This window comes from Schistocerca americana, chromosome 1 (assembly GCF_021461395.2).
Source record: "Schistocerca americana isolate TAMUIC-IGC-003095 chromosome 1, iqSchAmer2.1, whole genome shotgun sequence".
Lineage (NCBI taxonomy): Eukaryota > Metazoa > Arthropoda > Insecta > Orthoptera > Acrididae > Schistocerca > Schistocerca americana.
The window spans coordinates 1,214,898,104-1,214,919,643 of NC_060119.1; the positions used below are offsets into that span (position 1 = coordinate 1,214,898,104).

A 21,540-nucleotide genomic window follows, 5' to 3' on the forward strand; every position below is an offset into this window, starting at 1 on the left:
CACGCCCCACGTGTTGAGCAATTCGGCGGTACGTCCACCCGGCCTCCCGCATGCCCACTATACGCCCTCGCTCAAAGTCCGTCAACTGCACATACGGTTCACGTCCACGCAGTCGCGGCATGCTACCAGTGTTAAAGACTGCGATGGAGCTCCGTATGCCACGGCAAACTGGCTGACACTGACGGCGGCTGTGCACAAATGCTGCGCAGCTAGCGCCATTCGACGGCCAACACCGCGGTTCCTGGTGTGTCCGCTGTGCCGTGCGTGTGATCATTGCTTGTACAGCCCTCTCGCAGTGTCCGGAGCAAGTATGGTGGGTCTGACACACCGGTGTCAATGTGTTCTTTTTTCCATTTCCAGGAGTGTAGTTAAGACTTGCTCCTTTGCATTGCAGGATGCACAATATTCAATAGCTGGATTGATATTTGTGAAAACATTTTCTTCTGAAGATGGAGTGGTCAGTTTTGCTGTAATGTATTCATCCATAGCTTTAGTAATTTCGCTGTGCTTTTTTTATACATAGAGCTATGACTCGACTTAATTTAATTCTTCCTCTACTTATGCAAAATCTGCATCATCTGCACCATGGGAGGCTTCAATTTGTTCAGATACTATCATTATTGTTATTTTCTCAAAACATTTAGAACACAAAAAGGCATCACTGGACACATCTTCACTTTGAAACAGAGTCTTCAAATGAGAACACTTATTCCCAACCTGAATAAAGTCTGTTTTTTTGTTTGTCTTATGGTTCTGAGCACTATGGGACTTAACTGCTGAGGTCATCAGTCCCCGAGAACTTAGAACTATTTAAACCTAACTAACCTAAGGACATCACACACATCCATGCCCAAGGCAGGATTCAAACCTGCGACCGTAGCGGCCACACGGTTCCGAAATGGAGCGCCTACAACCGCTCGGGAACTCCGGCCGGCTGTGTGTCTTATACATTACTCTTTTATAGATATGCAAATAGTTAGCATACTTCACTCTCCTGTGGCCCCAGTAAGAAGACATTTCAAACAGTTCTTTTCAGAAAACACACTGAGATTAGATTAGATTACTGTGTCAACTGGCAAGTTCCTCAAGAAAACACAGAACTAACTGTATGGCCTCAGATTTCTTAGAAGCCTCTTCAGTAAACAAATTAGCACTGAACAACTACAATACAAAAACCTGCAATGAACAACCACAACAAAGAAACTGACAAGAAACCTCAACAAAGCCTAAGAAATTCTGCAATAATGAAAATGAAAAGAAATAACTGCAACAAAGAAAATGATAAGAAATGGACCTTGCTGTTGTTGGGGACGCTTGCATGCCTCAGCGATACAGATAGCCATACCGTAGGTGCAACCACAACGGAGGGGTATCTGTTGAGAGGCCAGACAAACGTGTGGTTCCTGAAGAGGGGCAGCAGCTTTTGCAGTAGTTGCAGGGGCAACAGTCTGGATGATTGACTGATCTGGCCTTGCAACACTAACCAAAACGGCCTTGCTGTGCTGGTACTGTGAACGGCTGAAAGCAAGGGGAAACTACAGCCGTAACTTTTCCCGAGGGCATGCAGTGAAGTACGGTGGCAGGAGAAACAAGACTTCTGGTCAGGTGACTACAGGGTTATAAACACAAAATCAAATAGGGGTAATGCAGGAGTAGGTTTAATAATGAATAAAAAAAATAGGAGTGTGGGTAAGCTACTACAAACAGCATAGTGAACGCATTATTGTGGCCAAGATAGATACGAAGCCCATGCCTACCACAGTAGTACAAGTTTATTTGCCAACTAGCTCTGCAGATGACGAAGAAATTGAAGACATGTATGATGAAATAAAAGAAATTATTTAGATAGTGAAGGGAGACGAAAAGTTAATAGTCATGGGTGACTGGAATTCAAGCGTAGGAAAAGGGAGAGAAGGAAACATAGTAGGTGAATATGGATTGGGGGTAAACAACGAAAGAGGAAGCCGCCTGGTAGAATTTTGCACAGAGCACAACTTAATCATAGCTAACACTTGGTTCAAGAATCATAAAAGAAGACTGTATACATGGAAGAAGCCTGGAGATACTGACAGGTTTCAGATAGATTATACAATGGTAAGACAGTGATTTAGGAACCAGCGTTTTAAATTGTAAGACATTTCCAGGGGCAGATGTGGACTCTGACCACAATCTATTGGTTATGAGATGTAGATTAAAACCGAAGAAACTGCAAAAAGGTAGGCATTTAAGGAGATGGGATCTAGACAAACTGATGAAACCAGAGGTTGCACAGAGTTTTAGGGAGAGCATAAGGGAACAATTGTAACAAATGGGGGAAAGAAATACAGTAGAAGAAGAATGGGTAGCTTTGAGGGACGAAGTAGTGAAGGCAGCAGAGGATCAAGTAGGAAAAAAGACGAGGGCTAGTAGAAATCCTTGGGTAACAGAAGAAATATTGAATTTAATTGATGAAAGGAGAAAATATAAAAATGCAGTAAGTGAAGGCAGCAGAGGATCAAGTAGGAAAAAAGACGAGGGCTAGTAGAAATCCTTGGGTAACAGAAGAAATATTGAATTTAATTGATGAAAGGAGAAAATATAAAAATGCAGTAAGTGAAGTAGGCAAAAAGGAATACAAAAGTCTCAAAAATGAGATCGACAGGAAGTGCAAAATGGCTAAGCAGGGGTGGCTAGAGGACAAATGTAAGGATGTAGAGGCTTATTTCACTAGGGGTCAGATAGATACTGCTTACAGGAAAATTAAAGAGACCTTTGGAGAAAAGAGAACCACTTGTATGAATATCAAGAGCTCAGATGGAAACCCAGTTCTAAGCAAAGGGAGATATGATACTGCGTGAAGAGTTCGACAGAGCACTGAAAGACCTGAGTCGAAACAAAGCCTCGGGAGTAGACAACATTCCATTAGAACTACTGACAGCCTTAGGAGAGCCAGTCCTGACAAAAACTCTACCATCTGGTGAGCAAGATGTATGAGACAGGTGAAATACCCTCAGACTTCAAGAAGAATATAATAATTCCAATCCCAAAGAAAGCAGGTGTTGACACATGTGAAAATTACTGAACTATCAGTTTAATAAGTCACGGCTGCAAAATACTAATGCGAACTCTTTACAGATGAATGGAAAAACTAGTATAAGCCGACCTCGGGGAAGATCAGTTTGGATTCCGTAGAAATATCGGAACACGTGAGGCAATACTGACTCTACGACTTATCTTAGAAGCTAGATTAAGGAAAGGCAAACCTACTTTTCTAGCATTTGTAGACTTAGAGAAAGCTTTGACACTGTTGACTGGAAAACTCTCTTTCAAATTCTGAAGGTGTCAGGGGTAAAACACAGGGAGCGAAAAGCTATTTACAATTTGTACAGAAACCAGATGGCAGTTATAGGAGTCGAGGGTCATGAAAGGGAAGCAGTGGTTGGGAAGGGAGTGAGACAGGGTTGTGGCCTATCCCCAATGTTATTCAATCTGTATATTGAGCAAGCAGTGAAGGAAACAAAAGAAAACTTCGGAGTAGGTCTTAAAGTCCATGGAGAAGAAATAAAAACTTTGAGGTTCGCCGATGACATTGTAATTCTGTCGGAGACAGAAAAGGACTTGGAAGAGCAGTTGAATGGATTGGATAGTGTCTTGAAAGGAGGATATAAGATGAACATCAACAAAAGCAAAACGAGGATAATGTAATGTAGTCGAATTAAGTCTGGTGATGCTGAGGGAATTAGATTAGGAAATGAGACACTTAACGTAGTAAAGGAGTTTTGCTATTTGGGGATCAAAATAACTAATGATGGTCAAAGTAGAGGGGATATAAAATGTAGACTGACAATGGCAAGGAAAGCGTTTCTGAAGAAGAGAAATTTGTTAACATCGAGTATAGATTTAAGTGTCAGGAAGTCGTTTCTGAAAGTACTTGTATGGAGTGTAGCCATGTATGGAAGTGAAACCTGGACGATAAATAGTTTGGACAAGAAGAGAATAGAAGCTTTCGAAATGTGGTGCTACAGAAGAATGATGAAGATTAGATGGGTATATCACATAACTAATGAGGAAGTGTTGAATAGGATTGGGGAGAAGAGAAGTTTGTGACACAACTTGACTAGAAGAAGGGATCGGTTGGTAGGACATGTTCTGAGGTATCAAGGGATCACCAGTTTAGTATTGGAGGGCAGTGTGGAGGGTAAATATCGTAGAGGGAGACCAAGAGACAAATACACTAAGTAGATTCAGAAGGATGTAGGTTGCAGTAGGTACTGGGAGATGAAGAAGCTTGCACAGGATAGAGTAGCATGGAGAGCTGCATCAAACCAGTCTCAAGACTGAAGACCACAACAACAACAACAACAAGAAATAACTGCAACAAAGACAATAGAAATAGGCCTAAACATTGTAACAAAGAAATGAGTAAGAAACAACTTCAGTGAAGACATACATTACACTTGAAAGTTTAAAAAAAAATGATGTTTTAAAATAATACCTGTCCAACTTAAAAGTGGATGTTCTTCTTTACAGAGAATATAGTACTACATGGTACTAACCACAGAAAAAAAAAATCATAATTATATGAATTGGCATTTTTGAAAAAAAAATTTTTTTCTAAAATTAAAAAAAAAAATGTTCAGAAAGCTATAGTAAAAGAACATTGATAGGTAAGTCCAAATGGAGGATTTTGTTGTAACCACAAAGCAATTATCTTTTAAATAAAAAAACTCTAACAAAATATCTAGAACTGTTACAGAGATACAGCATTTTAAAAAATTTTCCAAAATTCGCATCTTCAAAATGGTGTTTGCAGTGTCATCTTTGGGGGCCTGTATCTCGGGGCAGGAATTTTTTTGGAGAAAACAAAAAAGTACATGTTACTTACGCTTGAATTTTAACGTATGCTAAATTGAATAACATCCGAGACTATGAAGGTAACCCCCCTGCCTGAAGTGATACACATTACACCAGGAAGAGTTTGCGGCGATTTATTACCGAGTCATTTTAATGTTGGTATTTATGAGCAATAGATTCATTTTTGGGCTTGGAAATATTAGTGTGGTGTGCTGTTTATGGTTTGAGATTTAATTTTAAGTTCTGTTTTTACTTAGTATGGATATGAAAATTAGGTTCTCGAGTAGGTCCCTGCATGCCACATGGGAGACAATATGTTGACCAAGATCAAATTTCTGCTGTCATTTGGTTTAACTGCTGGGTATGTGAAGTACAATGTTTGTGGAGAAGATACAAGACTGACCATAGTTATTTCATCTCAGACCAGGTAAACTGTATATGTGGCATTGTTGTCAGGACAATGTACAGCACTCTATACAGAGAGATTCCTAGTTTGAGGTGTACAGGCTGGCGATTTGAGAGATCGTGTTGATGATATTTTATTTATTTTATTTTTGCTATTACATGTTTAAGTGTCTGCTGACAATGGTTGTTATATGTTTTTATGTTTCTTTTTTTTTTTTTAATCGGTTTGCCTGTAATACTGCAATCGTAAGTCATGGCTTATAATTAATTGTGTTCTTACAATGGATGTCAAACACAACAAGCACCAGTTGGCTTTATTCAATGTACTTAATCAGCATCTGATGTAACAAGTAAGTACCCTTACATCATAGATCTTTTAGCTACAGTTGTTACTTTGATTTAAAACTGTTTTCTAATCATTAATGTAATTTTGAGGGTCAATTACATCTTCTGAAGAAAACAATTTTAAAATTGTCTAAACCTAGGTCAATGGTTCCAATAGACCTTTATTTGCGACTCCCTTAAAACCTCACCAAGTTTGCTATCACACAGTTGCTGATGTTGCAGCCATGTTTAAGGTTTTATTTTTATTGTAGTATGTATGGTATGTCTGTTTGTGGGCATAATTGTGTTGCTTTTGCATCAAAATTGGTGTTAATGCAATTTTTAATGAATTTTGGGTTGTGTTGTTAGTTGTTGGTAACTATGCTAGACTGTGATTAGTATGGGATGATCAAAATGTTTGTATTTCAGGACATTGCTGTAGCATGGCTCCAATGGTGGTACATAAGCACTGACAAGTAAGCGATTGTGAAAACACGAACTATGTTGATGTTATTACCAAATGCATCCAAACATGGCCAACATGCTGTTATTCTTTTCCTGGCTCCCAAAGGGCAAACACCAGCAGACATCCATTGGAAAATGTATATGGGGCAGTAAGTCTGTCAATAGCCATTGCAGTGAAATGGTGTGCCAAGTTCTGTGCTGGTCGTGATTCGACACAATATGTCGGTTGATCATGGAGGTCAGCCTCATCCATTACAGATGATACCTGCTCTAAGGTGGGTCACTCGAGCACCCAGCCTATGATCCTGATCCCTCCCCATGCAATTATCACACCTTGAGTCCCTTAAAAAAGGCCATGAAAGGTCAATGATTCCTGTTGGAGGAGGAGGGTGTGCAGCAGGCACTTGCGGACTTCTTTATGCAGCAGGACAAGGTTTTTCACCAAATGGGTATCTTCAACCTGGTATGTCGATTGGATGATTGCCGCAAAGATCATAGTGATCTTGCCTGATTCACATACCATTTCTGCGCGGTACGGCCCTTGAATGGAAACTTTTTTTATCATCCCTTACTGGTATCTTGATTCTTGGTGAAGTTAGGCTTTTTGATATCAGTTATATGGGCACGTTTTGGCTTTGTGTTACTGCATACTCATAGGTCAAGTGAAGTGTTAGATACCAGTTTTGTCAAGATGTATTTGGTTTTGTATATTTTATTTGAGCTATGTAGGTCAAGTGAGATTTCTCATACCATTCTTTTTCTAGGTCCCCTCATTGTAGCTTTGTTGACTGTTGAGGATTTTGTTTGCTTGATTTTTGGGTCAGTATTTATTTTGGTATGTCTTGATCATTAGGATTGTCATATCTTTAGATTCCCCCCCCCCCCCCCCCATCCCAGCACCCCTAGTTCCCATAGATGTCCTGTTTGTTTCATATTATTTCTGCATCTAAATATTTTTCATATTATCTGCGTCTGTCTCCATGTGTAATGAATGAAGTCATGGCTGCCCCGTAGTGTAAGCTTGAAATAGTGACATCCACCACCTTGATAACATCACAGGTCAAAACTGACAGGTGATGCCCCAATCTTCGGTTATGCTGGTGAGAGTAGGATATCAACAATAACAGGCAATAAGGGCAATGTAGTAGTAGCTGTAATAACGACTAAGAAAATAGGATTTTGCAAGAGCTATTATCAAAACCATTGAAAACATGCTGTCGAAGACAAGACAGAGACAAGCCAACACTCATCATACAGCTAAAAGTTTATACAGCCTAAGTCAAATAGCCTGAAGATGACCAAGCGATTCAAAGAAGATACGATGCGATAAAAGAACTTATTTACAGTGTTAAGGAAGGGAAAACTAACTTGCAATGGAGGACCAGAAATCAACAGAAAGAAAAGTAAGTGAAATCAAAGTAGCAGAGAATGGACTAAGAGAAAGGAATGAAAGGGGAAGCTGTCTGGTAGGATTTTGCAGAAAGCACAAGACATTTCTGGCAACAGATGTAGGCTCTGACCGTAATTTGTTGGTTAATAACTGTATATTAAAACTGAGTACACTGTAGAAAGGTAGGAAATTAGGCAAAAGAGGCCTAAATAAATTGAAAGAACCACTGATTGTGGAGAGTTTCAAAGGGAGCATTAGCCAATGATTAAGTGAAACAGAGGAATGGTATACAATAGAAAAGGAATCAGTAGTTCTGAGAGAGGCACTAGCGAAGGCTGCAGATGATCAAACAGGCCAAAAGACACACTAAGTGGAAATCCCTGAATAACATATGACATATTGAAATTAATGGAAGAAAGGACAAAATATATAAAATGTAGCAAGTGAAACAGGCAAATGGGAAGACATGAAAGGCCGTAGAAAGATGCACTATTATGGGAAAGATAAATGCTGCCTATAGAAAAATTAAAGAAACTTTAGGAGAAAAAGAGTAGAAGCTGTATATCAAAAGCTCAGTGTGAGAAAACTACGAATAGCTACTTCAAAAGATGCCACCTAGAGTGGACAACATTCTCTCTGAATTAATGAGATCTGTGGGATTAACTAATTACGACTCAACTATTCCATATGATATGAGAGATATCTGTTGCAGAAGAAATAGCATCAAACTTCAAAAAGAAATTAAAATTTCGAGTTCAAAAGACAGCAAGTGTGAACAAGTGAGAGTATTATCAAACCTTCCATTTACTAAATACTGACACGAATAACTTACAGAGGAATGGAAAAACTTATAGAAGGCAATCTCATGGAAGATCTGTGAACGTATTTTTCTTTTTCTGACATGCTTCACGTGCTTCCAAAAACGCTCTCTGGATCTACAGAATAAGGTAGAAAACATGCAATTTAACAAGGGAATGAAAAGTGTAATCAACGTTAAAAACATTATGGTACAATTGGTGAAGTGGGATGTATGCCACTGGACCATCAATGATCGGTATAAATGAAATGAAACACATAAATGCTGATGTTTAAAGAACGATGGTGAATTAATACTGGCAAATAAAATTTTACGTGGTCAAATCTTGAATGAACATCAAAATACGCAAACAAATAGTTATAATTAAATTACATATTGATGGTCATTAATAAAATTACTTCGAAAATTATCTTAAAGTATACAACATAAAGTAACTGAGTGTTATTGTATAGAAGCGCACTGAATAAACAAGCCACCGTAGTTACTATACAGTCAACCTACAACTGGTTGGCTAATGCTTCTGTGCCTTAATGAACTAACCAGCTGTGCCAGGTAGTCCAAAGTTACAAATTACTTTATTTCCAATATTCTAAGTTCTAGATAAAGGCCTGTCAACACGAATAATTCAGTGCAAATACCCTTCCGTCTGGTTATCTGAACAACTTACTTTCATACTGCTGCTTTCTGTAGGGTTGAATTACACGCGCCGGTAGTAATTTTGTATAAGCAATACGCTCGTGGAGACGTGATGCTGCTCTTAAGACACAGAGGCTCATTATAGCAAGATAAAATAAGTAATTTAAATGTACATAAATGCCATAAGACTACTTCAAATTTCAAAGTCGCAACCAAACAACAACAATACCACAGACTGTCTTATAACAACATTAACTGCGATAGGGCATTGTTGGGATAATATCTTTGGTCTCTATAAATACAGGTGTTTAGTCCTTGCAAACGCTCAATTATCTCTCAAAACGATGCATATCTCCACTAACCACGATCCCTTGTGAGTAGGACTGCAACAAGGAGATAAGAGGTTCGTTAGAGAAGTTGGCAGCTGACTCACGCCTCCACACACAGCTGAAGTCGCGCATGAACAACGCCTTCTCCCGCCTCTGGCTACTTGGGGTATACCTGATAGCGTTGTCAGCTGCAAGCAGCAAGATGCTACCCGGAAAATTTTTTCTAGCGAGCCCAGGCTGCCAGATTCGCGCATGAGAGAAGCAGTCAGAGTTGAAAGCGGGGATAGTCTCCACTTGACACGTGTTTAAGTTTCGCAAAATTGCTGTTTTCACTTCATTTACAGCTCTCGCGTCAAATGAAAACATCAAGGATTTCTGTGGCTGGGAGCTATCAAGAGAATCAAAATACATTTACAGACTCACGGAAGACTAAAATATTTATTAGTTTCTATTTTCTGATTTCATTTCCTCGTTATTGGCAATCAAGCGTTTTACATTAATCGTCTTGAACAAAAATTAAGTTAATTTTTGTTGGTTTACCTAAGAAATCTGGCTTTTATGAATCTTTTCCTCAGAGGCAGTCAGTTTCTTTGAAACAAAGTGTTTCATTCCGCGCTATTGGCTAGTTTCGACTGTTCTATCAATTTCAGTTGCACATTTTCATTTTCTGGCATGTATGGTATTGAAGCATAATAAAGAACCAAATATGAGATAATGCTATACTGGCGTCCCGAAAACAATATGAAGAGCTTGACACAAGTTATATCAATGGAAATCTGGATACACGAATGTGCTCTTTAAGCTGAAGATTTACGAAATTACTATACTCTTAGAGTATTCTGTAATATCCTGTTTCTTGTATGACGTACTGTAGAATTTCTAAATCCTACACATATACGCACATAGTTAAATGTTCAGTTCAAGATGACTAAGTAGGCAAATTTGGTGAGTAGTAGTGAATACAATACTTTGTTTGAAATATAGAGATAGCTTTAGCAGGATTTTAAAAAACTGCATTCCCTAAAACCACTGTTTTTCGATAACAAATCATGTTCCAACATTACCTTCTCTAGGCTTGACATTATTTCTTAATTTGTGTTGTGTGCGTCTAAAATTAACAGGATGCCATTCTGTAGTCAGTTATCGTGGAGGTAAACAAAAGAAATGAGTTGTCATTACGTCACAAACTTGAAGCCGAAGTCCACCATCTTAAGTAGCCTAAACATTAGGTTCACCACATTCATACCTCCATGGTTCACCGTGGTGATACTACTGCACGACGTCACTCTGACATGCCAATGTCCAGCTTTGACGTGTTGGCTACTTTGATAGTGTGGAGAATTAGTTGTTTCATCAAAAATGTCAGCGTGCACTGTTTATGGATGTACTAATCGATCTGATCTTAATCGAAACTTTAAAAGAATCACATGTTATTTATAAGTGGAGCTATTCAAGAAATATTTTCTTCTGTATATATCAATTATGGTTGCGCAGTTTAGCTATGTTGTAGTGGTTTTGCTTCCATCATTTGACTTTAGCTTTGCCTTACTTTCCTCAGGGCCCATTCTTTCTCTCCTTGCCTGTGTTTTTCATTGTCTTTCAAATCGCAAACGCTCCGACATCCGAGCCACACTCTCTCAATGGTCTCATCCCCACACAACACACGGCTACGTAACCATGTTGATTGCTGGGGTAGCATCTAACGCCCTAAATTCCTCCCGCCGATTATTATTATTCATTATCCACATGTCCAACCCTTTTAAAAAAGATTCTGACTAGAACTGCAGGAGATATCGGTCATGTGTGTGTGAGTTTTGTGTGCAGGATTGTAAGAACCTGTATGTGTGCTTCGTTTCGTTTCTGAGGAAGGTTTTGGCTGAAAACGATTGTGAACACTCTTTTCATCGTGCCTGCCTGCTGCTTGGCATGTGAGTAGCGATCTATCCTTTTCACACTATATTTATTCCCTCGTGATCTTTGTTGTAAATAATTCACTGCACTTCAACATGAACAATGATGTATAACTACAATATTATAGGAAAAAAAATTACATTCACTACGCCACATTAACATTGTAGCACAAACAGCGTTTCACAATGTTTCAGACAAAAGTTTGATCACTTACTCATTGGTGTAAAGTGCCTGGCAGACAGCAAAATAAAATTTGAAACTAAAGAGAAAACTAACTAAACAAACAGTTTTTTGCCTTGTTACACAAATTTTATTACGTATGCTGTTAGAGTTGACGCAGGTGAATAAGAAATAGTGAGTAAAACACATTTAGTGCCAATAACTGTATTTGCACTCCCAGGTAAAATACATCGAACACAACAACCAAGGAACATTTAATTACATATGTAAAACTCAGAGTGTACAATAGCACCAGGGAGGTCTATTATATTCCACATGATACACTTTGCCGCCGTTTCACACGAAATATATTGTTCACACAATTCCAACAACCCCCCCCCCCCTCTATGAGCATATATTTTGTGGCATGCCTTCACATGATAAACCAAATAGTCCTACAGTCTTTTCAAACGTCTCTTTGTCCAAGGGTTTGGCAGAAGGTCAGCCAACATGTCTTCTGTACACAGGTATTCCACGGCGATGTTTTGCCGCTCTATGTGGTCCCGAATAAAACGGTGCCTTATATGAATATGTTTTGTTCTAGCACTAGTGACATCATTCTTAGCTAGGTTAATGGCTCCTTTATTGTCACAGAAGATCGTTATGGGTTCCACTATTAAATTGGGTTCTGTTTCACTTATTAATGTTGTTAGCCACAATGCTTCCTGTGTAGTGTAAGACTACTACATATACTCGGCCTCTACAGTACTCATTGCAACAGTTTTTTACTTTTGACAGGACCATGAAATGAGGGCTCCCATTAATTTAAATCAGCAGCCAGTAGTGGAGTGCCTATCTCCGAATTCACTCCCCCAGTCTGCATCCCTGTAGCCTTCTAGTTTTGCATTACCTTCTCTACCATATCTTAATTCGTTGTTTGAAGTTCCTATTAGGTATTGGAATAACCTTTTCACAACTTTCCAGTGCTTTTTCTTTGGGTCCCTGCAATGTCTGCTGACGTTTGAGACAAATGTAACAGACCCCCTACTGCTTCTAAATATGGAACATTCTTACCACATTCCACATCTGTTTGATTTACATTTTACTTCACTCCTACTGCCATTGGATTAGTTATGGGTTTACAATCACCCATACCAAATTTCTTTGAGATTTTTTCTGTATATGATGATTGATTTATTCTCAGTTCTTGTCTCTCTTCATCCTTAGTACTCTGCATACCTAAATAACGTTTAACTTCTCCCAAATCATGCACCTTAAACTTGGTTTGCAGCTGTTTCTTAAAAATTCTCATTTGACTTTCATTTTCAGCCAGGATAAAGAAGTCGTCCACCCATATTGCCATTATTATTATCCATTCTCCTTCACTTTTATAGTATATACTGCGATCTGCCTTAGATTGCTTCATATTCATATTTATTATAGTGTTATGCAGACATCGATTCCAGAATGTCCACTCTGTTTAAGTCCATAAATACTTTTTTGCAAACGCCAAATCTTTTCCCTTTCCAATCTGGATTTCGTAGCTTCTCTTGGTGGAATAATATATACGAGGGCGAGTCAAATGAAAACCTTAAATTTGTAGTAACAAATCGAAATTTCGCGGCGTTATCCTGTAAGTTGGTAAGCGTGCTACAAACAGCGTGCAGAATGGCCTGTAGGTGGCAGCGTGGTGTAGATGTACACATACCGTCGCAGTATCAGTATAAAGATGGCTGCCCCACTTGCGACTTGCACCAGGGAAGAACAGCGTTCTGTTATTCGGTTTCTGCATTGTGAAGTTGTGAAACCTATTGAAATTCATCGACAAATGAATGTTCAGTACGGTGATACATGTTTGTGATAGCAGCAAGTCTACAAATGGAGTAGAAAGTTCGCAAATGGTGTGACTTCAGTGGAAGATGCTCCTCATCCAGGTCAGGCACAACGAGTTGTGACTCCACAGAACATTGCAGCAGTTGAAGCCATAGTGAAGGAAACCGGCGAGTGACATTGCAGCATGTTGACGGATTAGCCATGGGTCAGCACACCACATTGGGCATGATGTGCTCCAGTTTCACAAAGTGCCTGCAAGATGGGTGCCACGGCAGCTGATTCCTGAAATGAGACACCGACGTGTTGACGCTTGTGAAGCACTTCTCCGGCGCTTTGAACGAGAAGGTGGTGGCTTCCTTGCAAGAACCGTTACTGGAGACGACATCTGGGTTCACTTCCACCAACCAGAAACGAAGAGAGCGAGCAAGGAAAGGCGCCATTTCTCATCACCAAAAGCAAAGAAGTTTCGAACAGAACCATCAGCAGGGAAAATTATGCTGACTCTCTTTTGGGCGAAAAAGGTGTCACTGTGGAGCATTACATGCCTACAGGGACCACTGTCGCCAGTGCATCATACACAGACCTAAAAAATCATCTGCGGCCAGCAATCAAATCAAAGCGACGTGGATTACTGTCAGCAGGTGTCCTTTTGCAACACGACAATGCAAACACCACACTGCCCAAACAACAGTTGCAACAATCACAGACCTGCATTTTGAGTGTCTTCCTCATCCACCATACTCACTAGACCTTGCCCCAAGTGATTTCCATATGTTTGGACCACTGAAAGACGCAATGGGAGGAAAGAAGTTCCGTTCTGGTGAAGAGGTAGGCCACACGGTGCATGAGTGGTTGCGCGGACTACCAAAAGAATTTTTTTCTAAAGCAATTTATGCACTTTGTAAGCGTTGAAGGACTTTCATTGAGCATGGGGGAGATTATGTGGAAAAGTGATACGGCTTCAAACCACTTCTGCACAATAAAGGATATTTAAAAAAATATTTAAGGTTTTCTTTTTACTCACCCTCGTATCTCCTCCTCCAATTTCCCATTTAAATATGCTGTTTTTACATACATTTGATGAATTGTTAAATTTTGTTTTACTGCCAAGGCTAAAAGATATCTCAATGAGGCATACTTGACTACAGGTGAAGAAGTTCCTTTGTAATCTACCCCTGTTTTTGCGAATATCCTTTAATTACAAGTCTTGCTATATATCTTGGTGATGAATTTTCAGGGCTCTTCAAAGTGAATACCCATTTTGTCTGCAATGGCTTCTTATCTGCTGGCATATTTACCCATTCAAAGGTTTTGTTCTTAGATTAAGATTCTCTCTCTATCCCTTCTTACCATTCTTGAGAGTTCGGGCCATTCATTGCTTCTTCTGCTGTTGCTGGCTCATCATTAAGAAACTGGGCTGCATACATTTCAAACTCCAGTTATTCTTTTGCTTTTGGTACATGAGATGAACGCCTTACATTGTTCTCTTCATTTTGTTTGTCCTCAAACTCATTGTCATCATAAATAGTCTCCATTTGCCTTGGACAATCCTCTTCCTGTTCTTCACTTTCTCTTTCTTCACATAAGGTTTCACTCTTGGAACTAGGTGCAGTTAACTTCGTAATCTTGGCCTCTTCAGAGTCCTTTCTATTTTCAATGAATACTACATCTCTGCTTATAACAATCCTTTTATTCAATGGATCCACTAATAGGTAGTCCTTTGAATTCTCACAATAGCCTACAAAAATATACTGTTCAGCTTTTGGGTCCCATTTTCCTCTTAGCTGTCTTGGAATGTGGGCCATTGCATCACACCCAAAAACCCTTATATCACTTAGGTCAGGTTTCCTTCCTATGCATATCTCACAGGGGTTTTATTCCTTAATGCTTTTGTAGGTAATCTATTGTTCAACTATACAGCTGTTGATACTACCTCTACCCAAAAATCTTTTGATGATCCAGCATCAGTTATGATGCTCTTTGCTTCTTCGACAATGGTCCTATTAGCCCTCTCAGCAATCCCATTTTGAGATGGGCTGTACCTTATGGTAGTTTGATGCCTGATTCCCATTTTTGCCAGAAGTGTCTTCAATTTATGGTTAATATATTGTCTCCCATTATCAGACCTAATGATCTTATTCTTCTTTTCTGTCCACCTTTCGACCATATTACAATACTCCTCAAAAATATCACTCATTTGGTCTTTGGAACTAAGAAAATAAACATAAGTATATTGTGAATAATTATTAATAAATGTAAGAAAATAATGGCTCCCACCCATGGGTTTGCACTCCATCAAGCCACATACATCTGTATGGATTAACTGTAAGACATCTGTAGATTTACTTTTACTAGTCTTCAAAAATAGTTTCGCTTGTTTTTTTTCCTTTATGCATATCTCACAAGCGTCCTTACACTATAATTCTGTATTCCCTTCACCATGTCCCTCATTAAAGACATACTCAATCTATTTAGGTGTCCAAGTCTGTGGTGCCACAAAACACCTTCTGCTGAGTATACTGAATAACTAACGTTTCTGGGTTTACTGTCAATGGTATCCAATTTAAAAAATACCCCTTTTGTTACTTGCTGATGTTATAACTTCACCATTTTCGTTGATTAATCTTGCTCCATGCATATCAAAGATGATGGTATTTCCCTTCTTAACAATTTCCCCTACAGACAGTAGGTTAATCGCAACATTTTTTACATAATGAACATCATGTGCTGTAACCATATCAGGTTCACCATTTACACTTACATGTAGGTCTAGTTTCCCATAAAGAAGAAATTTGTCTTCAACAATATGCACAGATGCACCTGAGTTTAAAATCCATTCCCGTTGATGATTACACACATCTCCAAAAGAATAAAAACACGAGAGTGCCTTAGCTTTATTATCAGTCCCTCTCTCTGGGCTATCAGCAACGTGGCTGTTTTGCTGGATGTCTGATCTTGGGTTTACTTTTTCTCTGCACTGAGATGCAATATGCCCCTTCTTCTGACATCTATAGCTTCTCACTGATTTCTTCTATTTGTTTCTTGAATGAAGAGCAGATGCAGTTTCTTTCTCCAATATATGACAGCTTGAAGTACTCTTTACATCCTGTAAGATTTTCGCTTTAACACTGCCGTCTGTGATCGGTATACCTGAGCTTTCCAGCCCCATAATCATAGATGCAAACCTTTCGGGCAGTCCTGCCAACAGTAGTGTCCCTATCCATCCATGAGCGATCTCAAACCCAATGTTTCTCAGTCAGTTCGACGTGGCTATTATTTTGATTAGATATTAGATTAGATTAGATTAGTACTTGTTCTATAGATCATGAATACGACACTTCATAATGATATGGAACGTGTCAGGTTAATAAAATGTGTCTATACAAGATATTACATTACACAAAATATTACATGACATTAATATTTTTAATTTTTTTGTGGGGGATAGAGAAATTACCCACCTACTATACCCAAATATTCATCTAATGAGTAGAAGGAGTTACCATTAAGAAATTCTTTTAATTTCCTTTTAAATGCTATTAGGCTATCTGTCAGAGGTTTGATGCTATTAGATAAATGACCAAAGACTTTTGTGGCAGCATAATTTACCCCCTTCTGACACAAAGTCAGATTTAACCTTGAGTAGTGAAGATCATCCTTTCTCCTAGTTTTGTAGCCATGTACACTGCTATTACTTTTGAATTCGTTCAGATTGTTAATAACAAATTTCATTGATGTATTACTCTACACTCTCGCATTTGTCCAGCTGAGTGGAAATTAACTCACGTAATAATCCTACTTACCTTGTAAAACCTCCACCCTCAAATGCATTTCGTAATTTGTCCCAGACTTCTTTTGCCATTTTTCTTTTTCAACGTGAACATATTCACTGGGTCAACTAGTAATATCAGCTTTGATTTTGCCTTGCTATCCTTACTTGAATAATTCTGATATGTTGATTTCATTCTCCCATCCACCACATCCCATAGGTCATCTAAACGTAAATACGTTTCTACTGCAAATTTCCACAATGCACAGTTATTTCGACCGATACGTCTTTCAATCTGCTGAATTTGTGCCGCACTCATTTTACAGTAACTTTGATATTTCTTGATGAAAAGAATAATACCGAAGAATAATGCAAAAGAGTTTCGTTCGTCTTGTAAGGATAACTAGTACTTCACGCAAGTGCACTACTTGGAACTTTTCCAATACTTTCTCACTATTATATTATATATATACTTATTCCAAATGCATCGTTGGGCCCATAACCCGTTAGAGTTGACATAGGTGAATTAGTAATAGTGAGTAAAACACATTTAGTGCCAGTAAAACTATATGTGCACTTCCAGGTAAAATACATCGAACACAACAACCAAGGAACATTTAATTACGTACGTAAAACTCAGAGTGTACTATATCACTAGTGAGGTCTATTATATTCCACATGATGCACTTTGCCGCCGTTTCACACGAAATATATTGTTCACATACATTGTAAACCTGGGTTTGGTTTAAAAAGCCCATTTTCAAGCACATTACTCATTACAAAAATGATAATGCAAAGACAGTAAGAATGATAAGGCGAAGATAGTCATCTCAACTTTTAATGTATTGATCCTAGGCTTAATGTAAACTTACTTCAATGACCATTCTTGACAAAATGCATATAGAAATGCACAATTCACCGATTACATCAACATGACTAAATGCATCTATGAATAAAGTTATGCATCAGCCAAGAAATTTTTATCTACTGAGCCCAAAGGTTTACTTCTATCCCACTGTTGTGATATCATCTAAAATATGTGAATAATTGTGTTGGGTTTGCCCATTTAATAATAAGTGTGGGGATGTATACATCTGTTTTTTAATTTCTAAAATTTCTAACTGGCTGAGTTTAGCCCCCTTTTCCTCTGTTTGTAAGATTTGTACATCTATTATGTTTTTGTGGTTTTTGTTAAGCCAATGTTCCACAAAGGCTGATTCAGGCTTCTTTGATCCCCAGCTTTCTATGATGTTGTTTAAGCCTGGTGCTGATTGAGCTCCCCTTGGGTCCAGTGTAGCATGACATTGCTACATTGAAACTGAAAAAGTTTTTCTTTGTCAACTCCTCCTATTTCTCAGAAGACTATCTATTGCTGTAATGTGTAAATGCTGATGCTAGAAATTACTAACATCTATTTGTTTTTAACTAAAAAACGAAAAAACTAATAAATAATAAGCATGTTGGCATATTTAAAAGAAAAGTTGATGTCAGTGTATAATGACTCGTTCTATTGCATTGCAACTTACCATGCAAATGAATCATGGAACATGAAACTAACTAAGGGCCAGTTGTACAATACAGGGATAGCTAATCGAGGTATATGCTAATCACGGGTTAACTTAGAGACAGTGTTGTACAGCATCATTTTATTCCGCAGTTAGTTATTCCCAGAATGGCATTTCCATCCAGTTAAGTTAGTAAGAACTTAACGGCAGACTGGGTATTTTCACATACATCATTTCATATTTACCTTAGTCATTGCCTGAAATAATAGTATGTCTAACATGAGCGATAAGCTTTCCAGATAGCAAAAGTAATCGTTTGAGGATATTTTGAGGCTGGTAGATACTGTTGACCAGCACAAGAGTGCAATAGAAAACACGAAAACTTGGGGTCTCATTCAATACAAACATTGGTGCAAAACATTTAACTAAGTTTGTAGGGTACTTGCATATATAAATGTATAACGATCTATCGTAAAATTAGTTAAAGGATTGGGTATTTGTTGTCTGGATTTTCGAATAAAGTATGCGAAAAAATATGCAACAGTTTCCATTCATAGACAACAAAAAACAGATCGACATAGCAGCTACAATAGCAGACAATTCTTTTTTCCCACAAGAATGAAACACGTGTATGTTATACCTAGAAAAAGTAAAAGAGGCTACAGATCGGTGGCTCCCCATATTTGAAATGTAGGTTCTAAGTTATGTACAATGAAATTTACTATTTGATGAAGTTGCCAAGGGAAGGGTAAATAGGGACATAAAACACAAGAAACTGTGAAGTGCGGTCAACTTTGAGAAATAATTGATCTTTTCAAATTCACCAACTGTAACAACACAGAACTCATTGAGGATGATTTGACTAAAAATCCTGAGAGGTGTTACTGGCTAGCTTCCTACTGTATTTATGTCTTAGAATGATTAATTCATTACAGCACCAAGAGGGTTTCTACAGAAAGTATCTTTATTGAATTACTAAGCATTTTACATCCACTTTTGCAGTGACTGGGCACATACAAACCTTGTTTCTATGACTGGATTATTAATAATTATATTGAGCACATACAGGGTGATTTTTTCCACAATGTACAAGCTCTATCGATTGATCAATGAGTGTACATGGAACAAAAAAGGTCACATGAACTTATGTCCTGAAATGCATGGTTTTCATGTTAGATACTATTTAGTCAGTCATACAGTCACCCATTCGGATCTCCGGGCGGGGACTACTCAAGAGGACGTCGTTATCAGGAGAAAGAAAACCGGCGTTCTACGGATCGGAGCGTGGAATGTCAGATCCCTTAATCGGAAGGCAGGTTAGAAAATTTATAAAGGGAAATGGATAAGTTAAAGTTAGATATAATGGGAATTAGTGAAGATTACTGGTCAGGTGAATAAAGGGTTATAAATACAAAATCAAATAGGGGTAATGCAGGAGTAGGTTTAATAATCATTTACAGACGAATGGAAAAACTGGTAGAAGCCGACCTCAGCGAAGATCAGTTTGGATTCTGTAGATATGTTGGAACACGTGAGGCAATACTGACCCTTCAGCTTATCTTAGAAGCTAGATTAAGAAAAGGCAAACCTACGTTTCTAGCATTTGTAGACTTAGAGAAAGCTTTTGACAATGTTGACTGGAATACTCTCTTTCAAATTCTAAAGATGGCAGGGGTAAAATACAGGGAGCGAAAGGCTATTTACAATTCGTACAGAAAACAGATGACAGTTATAAGAGTCGAGGGACATGAAAGGGAAGCAGTGGTTTGGAAGGGAGTGAGACAGGGTTGTAGCCTCTCCCCGATGTTATTCAATCCGTATATTGCCATTTGGGGAGCAAAATAACTGATGATGGTCGAAGTAGAGAGGATATAAAATGTAGACTGGCAATGACAAGGAAAGCATTTCTGAAGAAGAGGAATTTGTTAACATCGAGTATAGATTTAAGTGTCAGGAAGTCGTTTCTGAAAAAATTTGTATGGAGTGTAGCCATGTATGGAAGTGAATCGTGGACGATAAATAGTTTAGACAAGAAGAGAATAGAAGCTTTCGAAATGTGGTGCTACAGAAGAATGCTGAAGATTAGATGGGTTGATCGCATAACTAATGAGGAGGTACTGAACAGAATTGGGGAGAAGAGGAGTTTGTTGTACTAATTGACTAGAAGAATGGATCGGTTGGTAGGACATGTTCTGAGGCATCAAAGAATCACCAATCTAGTATTGGAGGGGAGCGTGGAGGGTAGAAATCGTAGAGGGAGACCAAGATATGAATGCACTAAGCAGGTTCAGAAGGATGTAGGTTGCAGTAGGTACTGGGAGATGAAGCAGATTGCACAGGATGGAGTAGCATGGTGAGCTGCATCAAACCAGTCTCAGGACTGAAGACCACAACAACAATACAGTGTTTCAGAGACTGCAGTCTAGTATGCACCGTTTTGTCCCAGCTATCTTGTCCACTCAAAATATCTCTGGAACAATAACAGCTATTGGAAAACGACTTTCACCGGTATCAATGTAGGGCTGGGGCCCATGAATGTACATATTTGGAAACATTCTAAAACTAAAGCATATGTGTTTTTTAACACAAACTTATGTATTTTTTAAATGGACCTCCTATATTTTTTCTTCAGCAATCCATAGCATGACAAAGCACATACACAATGGCGTTGATTGCATCGCAATATTCCCATTACATCCCGAGATATTGAGACGCGAAGTTGACGCTTGAAACACCTGACATGCGCTGCTAGCGCACGTCCTGAGGCTCAGGCGTGAACCCCATGCTGCCCGTAATCGAGATGTGATTGACATGTGTAATCACACCTCCATACTTACCAAGAGGTCCGAAACGAATAATACCATCTACTTCCATCCTGCATTAACGTCGTACATTCCAGCAGGTATTTATCCCATAGGCTACGGGTGATGCAGTTCTGTAACATATCTGTGTACCGCAACGTTAGTCACAAAGTTAACTTCGCTTATCGTTAATCCGTTACTAAAAAGGTAATGCCATTCAACATTAAAACTTTACTTTACTGTAGATCTAGCGCAAGTGACAGTTAATCATTGTTATTATATATTAATGACTTGCCATTCTATATTCATGAAGAGGCAAAGTTAGTTCTCTTTGCTGATGATACAAGTATAGTAATCACACCT

The 21,540-nt window shown here is 38.6% G+C and overlaps 1 protein-coding gene across 2 annotated transcripts in view; it reads right to left on the minus strand.

Annotated features, from left to right (window-relative positions):
- Nucleotides 1–9,128, minus strand: part of LOC124619869 (thiosulfate:glutathione sulfurtransferase-like) — a 278,370-nt gene extending 269,242 nt beyond the window's left edge. Inside the window, exon 1 of one of the 2 annotated variants that reach the window (XM_047146493.1) lies at nt 8,902–9,128. In XM_047146493.1, the coding sequence (XP_047002449.1) occupies nt 8,902–9,010 (109 nt within the window). In that variant the 5' untranslated portion in view covers nt 9,011–9,128. The remainder of the gene's footprint in view (nt 1–8,901) is intronic. The other variant, XM_047146500.1, reaches the window with a different exon arrangement.
- Between the last annotated feature and the right edge of the window lie 12,412 nt (nt 9,129–21,540).